General features: G+C 38.6%; 2 protein-coding genes and 2 long non-coding RNA genes across 4 annotated transcripts; 2 read left to right on the plus strand and 2 right to left on the minus strand.

Moving 5' to 3' along the window:
• Positions 1 to 5,985: 5,985 nt before the first annotated feature.
• On the minus strand, positions 5,986 to 9,421 carry LOC308402721. Its single transcript, XR_013972798.1, has 3 exons — positions 7,717 to 9,421; positions 7,043 to 7,138; positions 5,986 to 6,446 (listed from the first exon to the last, which is right to left on the minus strand). It is a non-coding gene; the product is annotated as an uncharacterized lncRNA (long non-coding RNA).
• Positions 6,360 to 8,266, plus strand: LOC308402728. Its single transcript, XR_013972799.1, has 2 exons — positions 6,360 to 6,484; positions 7,037 to 8,266. It is a non-coding gene; the product is annotated as an uncharacterized lncRNA (long non-coding RNA).
• Positions 9,422 to 9,432: 11 nt separating the features above from the next.
• LOC308402720 (uncharacterized protein) lies at positions 9,433 to 12,201 on the plus strand. Its single transcript, XM_080891795.1, has 5 exons — positions 9,433 to 9,974; positions 10,258 to 10,352; positions 10,537 to 10,637; positions 11,027 to 11,182; positions 11,279 to 12,201. Exons 1-5 carry the CDS (start codon positions 9,826 to 9,828, stop codon positions 11,702 to 11,704), a joined length of 927 nt encoding a protein of 308 aa, XP_080747921.1. The 5' UTR covers positions 9,433 to 9,825; the 3' UTR covers positions 11,705 to 12,201.
• A 3,250-nt stretch (positions 12,202 to 15,451) lies between these two features.
• LOC308389790 (uncharacterized protein) lies at positions 15,452 to 18,600 on the minus strand. Its single transcript, XM_080871318.1, has 5 exons — positions 18,547 to 18,600; positions 17,786 to 17,991; positions 17,455 to 17,546; positions 17,015 to 17,156; positions 15,452 to 16,789 (listed from the first exon to the last, which is right to left on the minus strand). The coding sequence occupies exons 2-5, from the start codon at positions 17,895 to 17,897 to the stop codon at positions 16,659 to 16,661; spliced, it is 477 nt and encodes a 158-aa protein (XP_080727444.1). The 5' UTR covers positions 17,898 to 17,991; positions 18,547 to 18,600; the 3' UTR covers positions 15,452 to 16,658.
• Between the last annotated feature and the right edge of the window lie 244 nt (positions 18,601 to 18,844).

Here is an 18,844-nt window from a genome sequence, read left to right on the forward strand (position 1 = left end):
CAAAACCTTGTTGGGTTAAAACAAAAGTTAAGATGTAAAACATGCAGCTCATTTAAATAAATTGTCAAAATGTTGTCATTTATCATGTTGTGCTGGGTAGGTGATACCAGTTTTTGTTTTAATTAAAGAAATAATCTCTTTGGGTTTTTTTAAAAAAAATATTTACGGTTTCAGTTTGTTTCAGTTTGATTCCAGTATTTGAATTATTTTATGGAGATTAAATGATTTTTAAACATTTTTTATTCACTTACATATAATTTCCAGTTGGTGGAAATTGGGCGAAAAGTCCTTAAATGTCTCAAATACAAATCACTGTACATGACGGGCCTTTATCATGAGTATCAGGCTTTTATGTATCATTTTACATAATATACATGACAGTCTGACTCTGACTCTCTGACAGTCTGAAGTAATAGGCTACAAAGCAAATCAGAATTTTATTTCTTGCGTAACTTGCAACTAACTAATCTAAAAGTGCAATCCAGTCCATGACAAGTACAGTGGTATATGTTTGTTTTTATTTACATCACAAAAGCACAAATGATAAAAATCAGTACATGATTTACTTTCTTGAGGTTGTTCTGTGTGCCTTTACATTCTAATAATATTGCCACATGATTGATTTATTATTTATAATCTTTGGCTCTGAGCACAGAAGCCCATGAGGTGGAGCATTTAATTTCCCCGGTGTGTGCACCCTTACATTTGTTATTGGTGTCCCACACAATTTATCAACAAAAAAAAAAAAGAGAAAAAAGAAAAAGTGAACTAATGAATTGTTTACACCCTGAGAAACAGCTCGAAAAACTGTACAGGTTTAACAGCAAACAAAAGCATTTTTGTCCTTGGTCTGTGTTAAACGGTTGGAGCTCGACGATGGAGCTCAGTCAGCCTCCGTGAACCTTGGTCACCATCTGCACAACAGAGTTGGGCTTGATTTTACAGTCTGACAACGACGCAGAGTCGTCATCCAGTGGGTTTCCTTCAACGACCAGACGGATTTCACCCAAATATTTCTCTACACATGGAACACAAGGAAAACAGAAAGTTACTCCGCAAGCCTTAGAATAAATAAACAGGCTACATGTCTCCGCATTAAAGGTTTTAACGCGGGCATTAAAATACTGGACTTATTTAAATGCCTCTGTTAAAGCCGCATCGCAGAGAACAGCAGTTCAGTTAGTAACACTTTCACTGTCTGTGCTTCTGGACAGTCTCCAGGTTGTGGACCAGCTTCGTCAGTTTCACGTTTATAATGTTTCAACAACTGATAACTGAACTGATCGTAATTCTAAAAATAATTTTAAACATACAAATCATATTTTAAGATATTTGAATATTAAAAAATAGGCAGCATGATTTAAATGTATTGTTTTGTTGTGTAACAGATTGCTACAGTGTTTATTTTTATTTTTTCAAATCTTGTTTTAGGTTCGCCTACCTGTGGGAAACGCTTTGAGCGCTTCCTTCCTCAGCTGGCCCACCGTCGGTTGTTGGACGGGCAGCTGTTTGGAGTACAGGCGGACTGTTTTCATCCCACCTGAAGGCGAGACAACAGCGACATCATATCGACACATCGTGTGGGGGAAGCTGCGAGCTCCTTTCACTGTCTCCGTCTGAATGTTATGCGCAGTTACGCAAAATTTTTATACAGCAGACCCGGAAACATGCGTCTGAAATGGGTTGTTTCGCTTTAAGAAGGAAACAGTAATGTAAACATGCCATTTATTTATTTGTTTATTTATGAGAATAAAATAATGTGGATGTTATTGACACTTAATCCAACTAAATCGGCCTACAACTAATCGATTACAGTGTGAGGGAGTAACAGAAATATAAGAGTGAAAGTTGTTGTTGTATTTGAATTGGACTCATATCGAGTTGACCGACTCTTTGGAATCACTGCACAGGTTAATTCAATATTATCTCCCGTGAATCACAGTGACTTTAATCTAAAACACTGCATATGGTCTCCTTATGATTTACAAAGCAAACCTAAACCAAGAGCTTAGCGTTAGTCTTTAAATGAGTCTGCGGGTCATGTGTGGACATGAGTTACACAAGTAAACTGTTCTTTATCTTGTTCGTGTTAAACCATTTTATTAAAAACAGTCTGTAAATCTGCTTTTTCTATCACTTATATCTCAATATCATAATATCGTTTCAGAATTATAAAACGGTAATTGCGCAGATGTTGCAGTTGCGCAGTTCTGCCGATAGTAGTGAAGCTATCAGATAAGTAATGGAGTGTCGGTGTGTCAGGGGAGTCTGGCGTTTCTCGTCTTTGATTTAGAAGAAATCACGTGATTATTCACCTTCACCGTGTGGTCAGCAGTTTTTCTGCCAATCGATCAGACATTCGCTTTGAAACAGCGGGCTTAGTGTCGCTTACAGGATTTTATTTATCCATATATCACGTCTGCACATCCTTTAATGTTGTATCTGTCGCTGCGTTTGGTAGCCTATAATAATCTTATTTCCAGGCATTTGAAGATATGGTACTCCACTGCTTCAGTAAATAGACTCCAGCCCACACAAGTCTTCTCAGTTCACCGCTGTTCACGTCATTTCAACAACTGCTACTCGAGTCTCGCTGTGATAATGTCCACATCGTAAGTGGATCAGTCACAGCTCTGCTGCTCAGGTAAAGCACGATGTGGTCTAATAACTACATTGTTGATGTGCATATTAGATCGGACTGCCTGGTTATTGTTTTAATATTTTGGAGGATGGAGGTTTTCTAACGATAGGAAACTGCGCACCAGAGAGCGCATCCTCTACCCTCATCTCTCAGTCACGTCTTTTAAAATGCTGAAAGGCCCTTTGTAACAAATGCTCACCACAATACAGTAGAAAATGTACAGTTGTTTATACAGAGAGATGGTGGTGTGTTGTAAGAACGTCCTGGTCCGAATCCACCTTCAGGCTGGCCTGCGACAGGCTGGTGCTTTGTTTATGTCTATCCTGCGTTTCACTCCAGTTTTGCTGGGGACCCTGAATTGAATAAGTGGAAGGGAACAGATGGCTGAACTATGGAGCTTTTCATTCTTACATATGAATGTAACTGAACAAAATTTTAATTTTTTTTATTTATTATTGTTTAATCTTTCTTTTTGTCCCTGATCATGCTGTTACCCATGTGTTTCTCATTAAGGTTGGACAGGCCAGGGCACACCTAAAACCCATTTACAGTCATGCATGTCAGTGGACTCTGGAAGGAAGCCAGATTTTTGAGTAGCAGGGAGAACATAAAAACTCCAGACTGGTGGATTAAAACCACGGACCTCTATGTATGAGGCATCGTACTAACATTCTTGCAATGCAGTTCTGAAACATGCAAATAAATATTCAGTTTCATTAGATGATACGTTAAGAAATGATACAGAATTCTGCTGGAATTATCTGAGGGAAGCATCCACGACCTCTTTGCTGCAGTCAGTCTCTAAAACAGGGGTGCCCAATCCCGGTCCTCGAGAGCTACTATCCTGCAGCTTTTAGATGCATCCCTACTCCAACACAGCTGAATCAAATGGTTTGATCTCTTCAGCATGCCATCATGTTTGGCAAAGGCCTGATAACAAGCCATTCACTTGATTCAGGTGTGTGGGAACAAGGATGCATCTAAAAGCTGCAGGACGGTAGCTCTCGAGGACCGGGATTGGGCACCCCTGCTCTAAAAGTACTGCCTTTGAGTCTGTGAAGGGAGTCCATGTCCCTCCATCCATGCCTTACTCACCTGTGGCTTAGTGTTGGGACACAGTCAGACACATTGCAAATCTCTTTGTTTGTCCTCAATGTAAGGTGAAGTTTTGTTTTGTGTGCCTGAAGACTGAATGCATGACAACAAGTCAAATATCTGCACAATGCTCCAGTGTGTGGGCCGCCAAACAGACCTCTATACCTGTTAGGCAGAAGAAATGATGGAAAAAGACAGCAGCCTGCTGGAGCTTTGTTTTCTTTGCGTGTAACGTAATTTCCCATACTGTGTTTCATGTCCTTCTCTGGTTATAACATGAGGTCAGATTTGGCATATGTAATCATTATTGGCTTTTGTTGGTGAGATATTTTGCTGTCACATGTGATTTTTTTTGCCTATACTGCTTTTAGTTTAAGTCACAAGGACCATAACAAGTCTGAAACTTTTCATTTATTCATAAATCTGAAATATGGTTGAACCTGCATATACTTTATGTATGCATTCCTTCATTTCAGTTTAATTCCATGAGATAGTATATTTTACTTAGTTTCAGTTATTTAAAGCCATAATTAAAGCCTTGTTTTCCCGGCATGAATAGGTTGCGGATAAAATTCCCCACAGATCCACCTTTATCCTAAATGCTGGTTAAGTGGCACAAAGAAGAACATTTCAGCAGAATCAAGGGTATTACAGAAAATATGCAATAAGATTTAAATATGGAACCGAAGATGACGCGTAAACCAGAAAATTAAAATAACTTTCAAACATATAAATAATGCTCATCATAATGCCTGCTAGCTCAGTTTCGAGTTGAATCACTTTATCAGGCATGATGCTGTCATTGAGATGAAAACTGGAAACTACCTAATACACCCGCACCAATGTGTGTTATGTAACCAGAACAATGTTTGGTTTGGTTTTTTTGCTGTTTCACATCCTGGTTGTCGTGCCAAATGATAGGTATGAGTGGATTCATCAGTAATCTTATTATCATATCATTTTTTTATCCAGTTTGATACACATTCATAACACCACAATGGCAAAAGTAACACAATAACCATTTCAATCTCTCCAAACAAGACAATAAATCCAGTTGATAAGCCAGCCCAGTGAAGCTGATTGGTAGATCGGGTACTTTCCACAACTTTGGCTACATGGTGCAAGGTTCCAAAAGTAGAGTGATAAAACCCATAAATGCACAAAATAAGATATTAAACCTGGACTCGCTGCAGAACTAACACTGATTACATAAAATAAAATGTACAAAATAATCCTGACTGCTAATCTGCAGTTGCATGAGTTTTCGTAGCTGGTGGAGAGAAACCGAAAGTAATAACGAATAAATAAAAAACAATCTAGGGCATTTCCTGGTGTGTGCAGACAACAGCTTCTGTGTTTACTGCTCATTCTAAACCTGAGAAGGATACCAGGTGAATGGTGATAATTCAGAGAAAACTGAAAGGACAGCTGAAAGAGAGGGACTGAGAATCTGCTACAGCAGAGAGAAGGGTTGTTTTGGGACTGCAGTGAGGAAAGAGAGTCACAGAATGACAAAGCTGAGTGCGGCACGAGCTGAGTAATGAAAAAGGATTCAATGTAGATGCCGCAATCAAGGAAACAAAGGCAACAAATGTCAGGGTGCCGCGAGGGGAAAACCCAAGCCATATTGAGAAGTGTGTTGAAGACAACAGAATCAAAACAACAGCAAAGTGGCAAAAACATATATTTGTGCAAGTAAAAAATGGCTTTACTATGATATGAGGTCTGCCCAGTTAAAGACAGATCAACATGTTTAGGATCCTCCCACAGATTTCATTTATGTTCACATCAGAGGACCGTGAGGCCTCAAAAGCTTCATTTTATGCACTGTCTGCTTTGGGTTGAACCACCAGCCTTCTGATTAGTTGATGAACTGCTATACTGCATAAGCCACCAGCAGAAACTGGTGTGGTAATAATATTGCCTAACAGCAACTGCAATCTAAAGGCAGCACCCAACAGTCCAAAAGGAAACTGTGGCTGGGTGTCATGGCAGAGACTGATGAGGAAGCGGTCCTGAGCTGTAGCTGGATGCTGTTCCGATCCCAAGCAGACAGAATAACCCCACGGTTTGCATTTTCACCTTTAGCCACCAGCCACCTCTTCTTCATATTACTCTGTATATCAGGTATGTGAATTAGAGCAGTGATAGGTGGTGCCTATTAGTAACAAACAGATTTTTAATGCCTGCGTGTAGCAGTGTGGAATCTGTAGTATACATGGACTATTGAGATTAGTTTTCAGAACACAGACTGTAAAAAAAGAAAAAATCTTTTATTATTGAATAAGATGGAAAAATATCTCAAATGATATACATTCATAGTTATTTTTGATATACCAACAAATAGCAAGTTACACAGCTTAGCAGGGAAATAAACACAAGCACAAAATGACACAAAATACATTATTACATCCTAATTATTCATCATTTACAGCTCATCATAATTAATTAGTGCTGAACTCTAAGCAGGTATGGGACAAGTCTTGAAAGAGCCAAAGATGATGGATTTTGTCCTTTGGTGTCTCATATTTCAGTCCTGCTGTGAGTCTTGTGGATGCAGTTGAGTGCATCAGTGATGATCAGCCACCGTGGACCTTCGCCACCATCTGCACCACAGACGAGGGTTTGATCCCATATTCAGACAGAGATGCAGATTCATCATCCAGCGGTTTCCCTGCGACAACCAGCCGGACTTCACCCAGAAGATATCCTACACACACAACGCAGGAGAGAGAGGAACCTCACTAAGTATAAAGATGTCACAAATAATTATATCATGTTCCCTGAACACGACTGAAGGTTGTTATTTTTAAGTTGCACTCAGACAGCACATGATTGTGGCCACTGCTCAACTAAAACTAAACTAAGTGTGAAAAACATTTAATTCAACTGTAAAAAACAAAACCTCAACAACACAGTTTGTGCGACTTACTGAAACAGCAACACAGTACACAGGAAACGTGTTTGTAATTGTGGTCATATCTGTTAACACAGCCTGTCTGAGCTGGCTTGAGCTCACATGTTTACTCAGACTGAGATGTCCACTTGAATGTGTGGTTGAAGTTGGTGTGTTGCATTATTGTGCTACACAAATACCTCACATAACAATGACGCCAAACTAAATCGTTCGTAACTATATTATTATTACCAATAAAATTAAACACTTCATGTAGTTTTTTTTTTAAATATATAATTTAAAATATTCATAAAATAGGCAAAAACATTTGAATGTAGGCTTACAACAGAGCCATGTGATCACTCAAGAAGTAATTTTTCTCTTTGATCTGTTTTGGGGTTTAGGCTTACCTTTCTTGGGAAACAGCTTCAGCGCTCCTTTCTTCAGGTCACTGACCGTCTTCCGCTGCTTCTTGGAGGGGTTTAACTTAAGAATCCTCATCTCCCCTGCAGGTGAGAGAACAGACAAGCTAAACTTGCACATTTTGTTTGTCTGGATCGTGTGTGAGCGGTACGAGCTGCTTCAGGTTATGTTAAAGTCAGAATGGGCGTGGGCTGAATTTATAATTGAGATGGCTTTTTCCTTTTAGGTGGGTTGTCCCAAATAGCTGTTCACAAAGACTAGCAGCAGCAGCTTATATGAGCCTACAATGGTGACTTTATCAAAAAACCACACCAACAGATGCGTTTGGACTGTTAGGGAAGTTCCACATCTAATTTAGTTTCACTATCTTTTTAAATCGAGTTATAAGAAATCGCATGGTTTACTTTTGCCACACATTATGTTTACACTGTAGGGTGGATAGTTTACATCAGCTAAACGGACAGAAAAGTATTTATTTTTGTCCCCCTTCCCTGTTAATGCCCTACCTGGCCCCCTGGCATAACTTTGCTAGACCCGCCCCTGCACAGTTACCAGCTGTCAGCTACTTAGAAAAGGATCCTGGTGTTATTTGTCTCCCAGAAATAGTTCATAACTTCAACTCATTCATGTCACCTAAAAGGTAAACCTGTTTGTCCATCACCTGTTCAGCTCTGATGATTCAGTAAGGACATCTCCTGGTTTCATCTTCATGTTTCCCTCTCACCAGATAACCAAACCAACATCATGACCAGCAGCTTTACAGCTGTGGCTCCAGCAAACATCAGCTGGTCCTAGAAAGTAATATTAAATAAATTATAACAACAACTGATCAAGCTTAAACGCGCTGTTGTTGTTCAGCGTGAAATCTGCTGGCTTCCTCTTTCTGGTGCAAAGTGGGCGATAAACAAACAAGAGAGAAAAGCCGATCAGCTGATCATTGATCAGTTTCATGATTGAAGTAGCAACAGGAGAGGGAGGGGAGAGAATGAGAGAAGAAGAGGCAGCTGTGCAGCATAAAAACACAGAATAACTCCAGCTTTGTCTTTTTTTTCTATTCTAGCTGAAGTACGGGACAAATCGTGTTCCTTTTCACCTCAATACCATGTTATTCTGTTTGTCTGTGACAAGATTGCTTTTAGAGCCATTTGCCCAAGCAAGGAGGAAGGTGCATCCGACCTCCTCGGCTATAATTGGTCCAGCCCAGAGTCGTTCATGACCAATTGGCCAGTCCACCACCTTTCATTGTTTGTACCATTATAGACAACAACAACAACAACACTGGCCCATAAAAACGAAAAATCACCATGCCCAGTATGCCCAATGGCCAGTCCAGCTGTGGACATGGCCAATATATGTCGTTATTATTGATGATCTATGCCAATGTGGTGTCTGTTCATCTTTTAATGTTCTTGCAATCAGACGACTTCATACTCCACTGTTTTAGTGAACATATTCTGAGATAACAATTCAGGCCAGGAATTCAACTCTATCCCAGCTACCTTATACAATAGGTTAACCCTGTGTTATGTGGGGATGTCAATGAAGGAACGACACTGATGTTGGTTGTGCTGACTCACAGAACGTCTGATGTGGTGTGCATATTTAAAGACAAGATCCAGAAAGCTATTCTTAAAGGTTTATTATGGCAATGAGGTGAATGGATGGATGTGTGATTTTCTCTAGACATTCAAATAAGAACAAACAATAACAATTAAGGATCAAACCAAATCACAGTGCTATCATGCTACTGAAAGGATTCAGTAGATTACTGAATCCACTGAATTTACACTAATGCATCCAACATCTTAGCATTTCCATTTCTTTAAAGTTATGGCTCTGGTGTAACACAACCAGGGGGAGGGAAGATCTATTTACATTGCATGGCAACCAGATATAAGGTTAAACAGAGTCATCTTTGTTTACCTTCTCTGGTGAGGAGGTAAAAGCCTACCAGGCCAAAGTGGAATTATAAAGACTCCTGGGTATTTCCAACAGCTGGTGCTGGTGTAAGGAAGTTGGATTCCTGCCTGTGGCCATCTCCCTGTACACCTCATCCACCGCACACACTGCATACTGTAATAGCCACACCCTTTTTGCACATACTCTTATTTCTTTCTTTGTTAATCAGATATTTATCAGTAAGTGACTTATATGTATGTATATATAGCATATATTGTGCTATTTCTTACTTCCTGTATTGTCTGCACGCTGGTGCAGTAAAGAGAGTGTATGTTGTAACACAAGACACAAAAAGAGAGCTGATTAAGTTGTCTAACTAACTCATCTACACCAGGCATGCTGTAGGATATGTAGCAGCACTGAGGAGGTGGTTTTATGGAACTCCAAAGTGTTCAAAATTAAATAAATAAATACTCGAAACGATTAAAAAATAAATCAAAAAAGGTATTTCGACTTTTTTCATTTTTGATTTTCAACTATTTCGAGTTCAATCTCGAAACTTAGAATTAGTTCTCAAAATGAACACTAATGAATGAAATTAAATAATGAAAAAAAATCTTTTAATAAAATCAGGACTCGTCGTAAAAACCAGCAGGCAAGGCTAAACTCGAATTTTACCAACGACAGAGGTGCGGCCCTGAAAACACACACACACACACACACACACACACACAGTGGGAGAAAGAAAGAGATGGGAGGGAGGGAGGAGTATCGCTGCTCATATTCACCGCAGAACAACACGATTCTTAGTCGACCGCTGGATATACTCCCGTGAACAGATAGTGCGCAGTGACAATAAAAGCCAAGCCAGATGTTCAACCGGACCACACCTTTGTGTTCACCTCACCAAGATTCGGGTGTTGCTCCGTTCATCAACGTGCCAGATGTCTATTACATGTATCCAGTGTGTCCCGCAGACAGAGCGCCGATGTACTTGCCCCCGCCTTTGCTGCTGCACAGGTAACAACTCAGGTTACATCTGCTGCTCCGATTTCACTGCTAACGATTTTTATGCTCTGACTTTTCGTTACGGTTGTAAACTGCGCGATGCCATAATTCAGTGTCACAGTCTGACATCACAGTGATGCTGAAACACGAAGCCGCTGATCAAAAACTTTATGTTAAGAAGAAACGCGAGCTGTGTGCAAGTATCAAAAACTGCGCAACACTGCAGCTCACACACTCTCTTTTTTGAAGTGAAACCGGAAGTGTTCATTCTGATCTGTTTGTTGTTGTTTCGCAGTGTGACGCCCCCAAGCGTGCCAACAACACAGGAGAAGTGTTACGACCCTCATGACAAAACACTTAAATTTGTCGATGGAGAGGATGATTTGGACTGTAAGTGTCACGTGGGCACTTTTCAAAGTGACATCGAACAGATTCACATTTGATATAGAATTCATGACATTAATTAAATACAATAATTTTACCTGTGCTCACATTAGCCTAGATTAAACAAAACGCATTAGCATTTATTCGCGTGTGACACTGATTTTTTTTGCTTGTGTGTGATTGTTCTCAGTTTTGTATGAAGGCTTCAAATCTCTCAGAGCTCAGATGTCCTGTGGTCACGCTGTGACCCCGACCTCTCTCACCAACTGGTGTCGCAGGTTGTTGGACCAGGTAGGCCACTAAGGGTCAGCTTCATTAAAATAAATACATAACAGACAACATCAGACACAGTGGCAGAATTCAGATTTTAAACAGGGCAGAGTAGTTTTGCCTGTGTCTTGAAATTACAGAAGTTAATGTTTTTAATGCACCACACGCACGTGAATAAATCAAGAAAACAATGCCCAATATATCATCTTTTTTTTCCCTGCGGACTGGATTGGGACAATACTATTTCATTTGTTGATAATATGCAGTAACCCTCACACAACATAGTGTTTATAGTTTTATTAATCAAAGATTAACCTAAAGATATTAACTGCAATTCCTGAGATTGTTCTGTCGTTTGTTTTCAACCCCTGAACTGTATAAATAACGCACCTTTCCATATTTCAATAAAGGGTGAAAGCAGGTTTGTGTGTGGTGCGTCTGGATGTAACGTCGAGTGGACTTTTGCAGAGGCTTGTAAAATGGCTCTGCTGACGCCTCAAGAAAATGCATATTTTAGAAGAACCATGGCGTTCAACGCTGCCAGGCAGACACATACGACTAAGATGGTAAGTGATTCATTAACATATATATTTCATGTAAATGGAGAATTGTTAGACATTTCATCATGTATTACATATTGTCCCACCTCTGTCTCCATGTAGTGTCCTGGCTGCAGATCCACTGTGACGAGAGAGAATGAATCAGATTTGAATGTCCTCTGTAAAGTGTGCACATCAGTAAAAGGACGGCCGTTTGAATTCTGCTGGCAGTGTTTGAGGGAGTGGAAGGGTGCACGGCCTCGGAAGGACCGCTGTGGAAATCGTGGCTGCTGCAACCAGTCATTAGAGACACTAAATAAATGCCCAACTATCACCTTTGGTTCAGTGAAGGAGTGTCCCTCTGTTCGTGCCTGTCCCACCTGTGGGTTACTGTTGGAGCACAGCAAGAAGTATTGTAAATCGGTTCACTGCCCTCGATGCAATGTGTCATTTTGTTTTGTATGTCTGAAGAGCTCTGGTACATGTTTGATAACCAGGTGTATTCTTGCCCCCAGACAGACCTCTATACCTGTCTGGCAGAAGAAATAATGGGAAAGACACGAGGCTGTTAAGTTTCACTTTCTTTAAATTAAGAGTGTCTTTTTTAAATCAATGTACCATGCTGTGTTTTTTAATTCTCTGCTTTAAATGTCATCGCATTAAAAATTAAAAAAAAAATATGGTAGTGAGAAATGTATTACCAAATATGATCTTTGCAGCTGTGTCATGTCTGAACTGTAATGATAAATCTGATAAATGCCATTCATTCATAAACTTAGAATAAAGTTAAACATTCTGTGTGCACATCCTGTCCTCTGGTTACTTACATATATAACACGTGTCGTCTCCTTATCACACATTTTGTTTGATTTAACATCACGTTTGCAAACTACGTGATATTAAATCTGTTTAGAACAAATGTTTTGTGTAGGAACCCTTGTTTTGTTTAATCAGTGTCAATGCTCTTATTTCCTCTAAACTGTTTCGAGCAAATGTGTCTTTTAATAAAACTTTGTTATGTTTAATTAAAGTCATTGTGTAAAACATTCAGCATATTTAAGTTAATTGTTTCATTTTCGAAATTAAAAATAAAAATGTGTCTCTGAGGAAGAAAAGCTTGCAACACCATATTTAATACAAGCCTGTAGATTTTTTTTCTGCCTTTTTGTTCCTTAGTGTATAGAAAATGAACACTGTCATGTAAAATGTGATTCTTTACTATACATTGTTAAAAACAATATGGTCCAAATGAAATGTTGATTTGAAAGTTAAATTAATACAGTGACTGAGTTAAAATGCAGATTTTTAATTATTATTATTGTTAGGTTAGTCATACAGTCTCAGGAAGAGAAGGCTTCGTCACTTTGTGCTGTTGAGTTGGGGAATGCAGGAAAACCTGTTTTCATTCTGTTCTTCATTTAGACAATATAAAATATTTAACTCTTAATCTGATTAAAGTTTAGCTGTTTGAAGGTTAACTTAAATTTCAAGTTTCAGTGTGAACCCAGGGATATCAGTATATTTTTTACTCTTTTTAAATGATGTAAAATCATTGTTAACGTATTGACATGTAAGTCACAGCATGTATTGCACTGAGGTAAACATTTTACAGAAGAATTTCTATCTCTATTTAACATCCAAGTTCTGATATGTAATGTTCCAAGGAGCAAAGGTGTCTCGCTTTTTCCCCAGACATAAAGGTTTACTAGGCTAAATAAAAGAAAAAGAAAAACATCAGTCATCTTTGCTTCCAGAGTCCCACTGCTCTACTCTCGCAATGGTTGTCCACACCTGCTTCAACCTCTCCCTGACATAGGTGGTGCTACTTTTTGCACCAGGTTTGCTGATCTTGATCTTTGGAAAATAGCCCGAGCCCTTTAGACTTATTGCCAGGTTGCCAACCCGAGCTTTTGATCTCAGACATCCGTGATAAAGGCCTATGAGTCCGTGATACGCATATCAGTTAACCATTGTAAACTTATGTGTTTGTGTTCCCAGCATGAGGTCCTTTACCGCTAAGGAATGGATCAGCTCCAGAATGATCTACATTTGAAGCAAGTTGTTTCCCTAAGTGAGTTTAAATAAATGCTTAAAATTTTAAATCGGCAAAGATCGGCATGCAAATGTTTTAATGGATAAATTATCTGACTACTATGTGAAAATGATTTGGGACTTTTTTCTTTCTATTTCTATGTGGATGATCACTCATCTATCATAATTTGTAAAATTTTATGTATTTTAGTGTTGTTGAAAATGAGATTTTGAATCTGAATGGGGTTTTTTCCTGGTTGAATTAATCAGGAAAAAAAAATTGTATTTTATTTTTTAAAAAGGAACGTGTTCTGGCTAAAATTCCCCACGTGTTCTCCTTTCCCCCTCAATGCTGGTTAAGTGATACTCTGCATTGCTTTGGTTTCCAGAAGAAGAAAAAAAGTTATATTAGAAAATACACAAAAAGATTTAAATATGGAACCCAAGACGAACTGTAAACAAAACAGTTAAACTTAAGCTGAAACATGTAAATGATGCTCATCATAACGCCTCAATTTCAAACACAATCGTTTAGCTGAAAACTGTAAACGACCTAACAACTAAAAATTGCCCGTATCAGCGTTTGTAATGTAGCCAGAACAATGTTTGGTTTGTTTTTTTTGCTTCTTTACATCCTGGTTGTCGTGCCAAATGATGGTTATGAGTGGACTCATCAGTCCCAGTTTACAAACATTCAAATTAAATAATTTTAACATCCATTTTGATGCACATTCAGAACATTGCAGTAGCAAAAGGAACGCAATAATTCCCCCAAACTCACCAAATAAAATAATAAATCCAGGTCATAATGCGTCACAGCGTCACTGGTCAGATCAGCTTTGACTGCAAAGTGCAAGTTTACAAAATATATAGTGATAAAACCCATAAATCATCAAATAAATAAATAAACCTGGACTCTCAGCAGCACTAACACTTTTATTATATAAATTCAAATCATATAAGTGCTGATCTGCAGTCGTATGACTTCTTGTAACTGGTGGAGAGAAACTGAAAGTAGCAAAAACAAAATAAACAAAACAGTTTTGGGGACGTTCCCTGGTGTGTGCAGAGGTCAGCGTCTGTGTTTACTGCTCAAACCTGAAAAGGATAACAGGTGGCAGCCAAACAAACAGAGTACAGATAATTCTGGGAAAACTGAACCTTTAAATTTGTCTTATTATGTGGTTTCACTATGGCTTAAAGTTTAGCATCTTGTTGCTTGCTGGGCAAGATCTTCTAAATTCACATAAGCTAAATGTGAAGAAGCTGGGGTGAGAATCAGCACCTCCAAGTCTGAGGCCATGGTTCTCAGCTGGAAATGGGTCGAGTGCACATTAGCACCACTAGTCAGGGTTGAGCTGCTATGTTGGGTGGAGGACTTTAAGTGATGGGGGAGCGGAGCAAGAGATTGACAGGCAGTTTAGTGCTTTACTGGTTTGGTGTGGTGAAGAAAGCTGAGCGTAAAAGTAAAGCTGGTGATTTACATGTTGATGTATGTTCTTCCCCTCACCTGTGCTCACGACCTGTGGGAAGTGACTGTGAGAATTAGACTGTGGATACAAGCAGCAGAGTTTTTTGTGAAGGATGAGGGCTCAGCTCTTGAGATAGAGAGGTATTATTTTTGTTGTTATACTCTTTCTTTAGAAATATTATCATCATTTTCTTAGACTCATTCAATAATAAATGATGGGAATTCCACTCGTTTTTTAGGGCTGGAATGAAGGCTATCAAGTAAACATGACAGTGGTTTTTGGAGAGCCAGGGGAAATCCTGTGTTTAAAGTAGTTTCACTATCACTTTCTCTTCAGACATTTAAAATAAATAACATGAGTTAATGTTAAATAATATTGTGTAAAAGCTGAGGAGCATTACATGGTTTATCCACACGTAACCAATGTCGCACCTTGTAATATTTTACTGAGTATTAAAGACTTGTATGTGTAAATCTAAAACATAACATGGATTTGAACAAGTCAGCAAAACCTCATTTGATATGAGCCTGTGGATTTTCCTTCCTTCCTGCAACATTTTGCTGAGATCCCATATTGACAAATGAAAATGATCGTGTAAAATGAAATATTTTATAATACTTTATTTTTTATAAAGTGGTCCAATTGTGCCAATTGATGGGTCTGTCTAACACAACCCCTCGCTGGAACGAGACAATTCTATTACAACAGCAAAAGCAAGACGCAATTTACCAGAGCTCTTTGTGTTACTCGTGCACGAGGGAGAGAACTGGACGAGCGTCGTTCCATCGTTTGACACCAGTGCTCTCGTCTGCTCCCTCGTAACACTGCTCTTTATTGAGGTTACATGAATATGCATAGGTTCATTAACATATGACGCATTACACAGATATACATGTGAACAAAGAGTACCTTGTCTGTGTGCCGTGTAGGTATGTGTGTGTGTGTGTGTGGTCAAGATGTGACCCTGTGAACGACTCCCCAAAATCTGCTGGCCTGGAAGTCCAGCAATTCATCTAAACAAAAGGCACTTATACTAAAACAGATACAGAGTAGGTGTCCTCCTATAGTATAAATCAGTAAGAGAAGGTATGACCTCTCTCATGACCTTAAGATGTGTGTGCATGCCAGAACACTCTGGAAAGCACACAGAGTCCCTACAGACTACCGGTACTACGGATTGAACCTCTGTTATTATGCAATCGATTATAAAACTCTAAGCATATATGAGTAAAAATTTCCAAGCATAAATGACAATCAACAATATAAACCTTACACCAATGCTGATTTAGAAGTATTTACAGGAACAGCTAAAGTTGTACAATAATCAAGTTAAAGTGGAATCAAAAAGTTTAAATAAATATGAAACACGTGAACATCACAATGCTTTTTGGCTCAGTTTAGATTAAAATTGTTAAACCTGATTTCAAAATTATTTCAAATGTTGTCATTGACTTAAAAACGGTAAACTACTCAACGTGCAGACATCAGTGGTATGTGAGCAGAACAATGACATTTGGTAATGTGTATTTATTCATGCACATTACAAATAGCAAATATAAAATCAGTCTTTTTTCAGTATGTACTTTTTGGAGGTTGCTCTATATACAGTTACATTTATTCTGATTTCTTCCTGTAATGATAATAATCTGAGGCTCCTTAATTATTGTTTGTATCCTTTGTTTCAGATATGGGATGTGTGTAACGTCAGTGAGAGGAGATATTCCTAATATACTCAGGCACACACCTCTGGCTGTGAGAACAGAAGCCCCAGAAACCTGTTTGGAAAAAAAATGCACCCCAATTAATCATTATTTACTCCATATGATATTGAATTAGTGCTGAGTATAGGTATGACAAGAGGCGTAAAATGCAAAGAAAGCGCAAAGGAGAAATAGACGCCAAGCTTCAATTAGAATTATGCGTTTTGTTCTTTATGTGTATTTAAAGTTCAGTGAATCCTGTAACTTTGATGTAATCAGATGAATTCATGATGGACTCCTTCATCCTCCGTGAACCACAATCACCATCTGCACAACTGAGCCGGTTTTGATTCCGTATTTTGTCACTGGTGCAGAGTCGTCGTCCAGTGGCGTGCCATCAACGTGCAGCTTGAAATCCTTCTCAGCGCATCCTAAACACACATGACACAGAAAGAGATGACTAGACTAAATATAGCTACAAATATGTCATAAATAATTATATTACATTTCCTGCATTATTCATAACATAACATAACTTCATAACATTTTATAGATTTTTTAGTGAAATTTTTTTAAGACATTTGAATATAGAGTCATTAAGCACTGGTAATTACAATTTTAACGTATTTAATTTTTGTTTTTTTTAGGTTACTAACCTTTCTCGTTGACCATTTTCTTCACTTTCTGTTTGAAAATGCTCACAATCATTACTTGCAGCTGTATGGCGCGCAGGAGCATCAGGCATCTCTGACCATTAGCCATGATAATGAAGATTTCACACATTGTTTTGGCTACCATCTGAAGGTTATGAGAGGTGATGGTTAGTACTTTGGTTAAACAGCACTTAACACATATCATAAAACAGAAAACAAATATTTTAGAAACCTTTTCAGTGAGTCCTCTAAGTGCAACCATTTTGAAATGGAGTGAGGAAACTCAGTTCATGTTTTTATACCAAAATATTAATAAGGAAATACGTGAATTATAATTTATTCCATGTAGTATTAAATTAGTGTTGATCACAGGTGTGACAGGAGCTGTAAAATGTAAAGAAAGCTAAAATAACGATGGACCCTCCATCATAAACGTTTCTCACCATCTGCACAGCTGAACCGGGCTTGATTCCACATTTGGACAGTGGTGCAGAGTCGTGGTCATGTGACTTTCCTCCATGATTCTTCGTATATCCTAAACACATATAACACAGAACAGAGGGGACTTTACTTTGCAGCCTTTAGACTAAATATAGCTCCACACATATCATAGATAACTGTACCATGTTCCCTGCATTAGACTGAGCAGAGGTTATTGTTGAAAGTAAAATTGTCCAGTTTAAAAAGATTAAAAAATGTTTTAAAACACTGGACACAGATTAACTGAGTATTGATAATTTCATTTTTATGTATTTATTTTCAGATTTTATTTACCTTGGTTGACGCGCGTTTTCAACAACTGGTTGAGCTCACGCAGGGTCGCATCTGGCAGCTGGTTCATGTGCAGGTTCACCCCCCACCTCTGGCTCACAACGGCAGCAGACATCGCTTTGTTTAGGAAGTGAGGCTGCGATCTTTTCAGGTTCTCAGTCTGAAGGTTATGCGAGGTGACGGTGTGGTCACGATATTTATAACTTCGCCTGAGGGGCGGGGATTGCCCGTTAGTTGTTTCGGTTTAACCGGGAAATAACAATGAACAAAAACATATGAACAAGGTATTGATCTCGTTATCTGTGAGAATACTGTTTGTATTGATAACACGCCTTTAAAATTGTGAAAGCATTTTTGCGTCTTTTCTGTGTTGCTTTGCACGCAAACAGTTTCTAAGTTAATAACAAATACAATAAACAACAATCAACCACTAAAAACATTTTCTGTTGAGGAACGCAAACGAATGATTTAATTTGACGCCTTTTAAAATAATAAAGCAAGGTGTGAATATTTTTCTGCTTTTTTGTAAAAAAAAAAAGAAAAGAAATCATTAGTAAAATAATCATTTTTATCAAATACTTTGCGCATTGGTGGATTAACCATTCTACATAGAAATGAAAAAAAGGATTATGGTAATTACTAATAAAGTTTAAATTGAAATATAAAAACTTTCAAATATAGTACACATCAGCTGTGGTATAAACCTGACACTGGCGGTCTAATTCATTTGTAAAGCACAACGGTGTGCACACAAGGTCACTCACGGGTCTGCTGCCAAGGCGAAACAGCGAGGGTCAGTCAGTGCTGTGTGTGTCGTATGAGGCAGAGTGCTCACTGACTTAGATTTTAGGTTTTTTAGTCTCTCTCTCTCTCTCTCTCTCTCTCTCTCTCTCTCTCTCTCTCTCTCTCTCTCTCTCATCCAACACACACACACACACACACACACACACACACACACACACACACACACACACACACACACACACACACACACACACACACACACACTATTGCTTCAGACTGAAAATGAAAGTGTATCTCACAAAAAGTCCCGAAAGACTC

The sequence above is a fragment of the Rhamphochromis sp. 'chilingali' genome (assembly GCF_963969265.1).
Source record: "Rhamphochromis sp. 'chilingali' genome assembly, chromosome: 1".
Classification (NCBI taxonomy): Eukaryota; Metazoa; Chordata; class Actinopteri; order Cichliformes; family Cichlidae; genus Rhamphochromis; species Rhamphochromis sp. 'chilingali'.

Coding starts and splice junctions, on each gene's coding strand:
- LOC308389790 (XM_080871318.1), bottom strand. CDS start 17,897: ATGTCTGCTGCCGTTGTGAGCCAGAGGTGGGGGGTGAACCTGCACATG. Junction 17,547..17,785: donor GAAAACGCGCGTCAACCAAG/GTAAATAAAATC, acceptor ATATGTGTTTAG/GATATACGAAGAATCATGGA. Junction 17,157..17,454: donor CCGGTTCAGCTGTGCAGATG/GTGAGAAACGTT, acceptor CATAACCTTCAG/ATGGTAGCCAAAACAATGTG.
- LOC308402720 (XM_080891795.1), top strand. CDS start 9,826: ATGTTCAACCGGACCACACCTTTGTGTTCACCTCACCAAGATTCGGGT. Junction 10,638..11,026: donor GTCGCAGGTTGTTGGACCAG/GTAGGCCACTAA, acceptor ATTTCAATAAAG/GGTGAAAGCAGGTTTGTGTG. Junction 11,183..11,278: donor AGACACATACGACTAAGATG/GTAAGTGATTCA, acceptor GTCTCCATGTAG/TGTCCTGGCTGCAGATCCAC.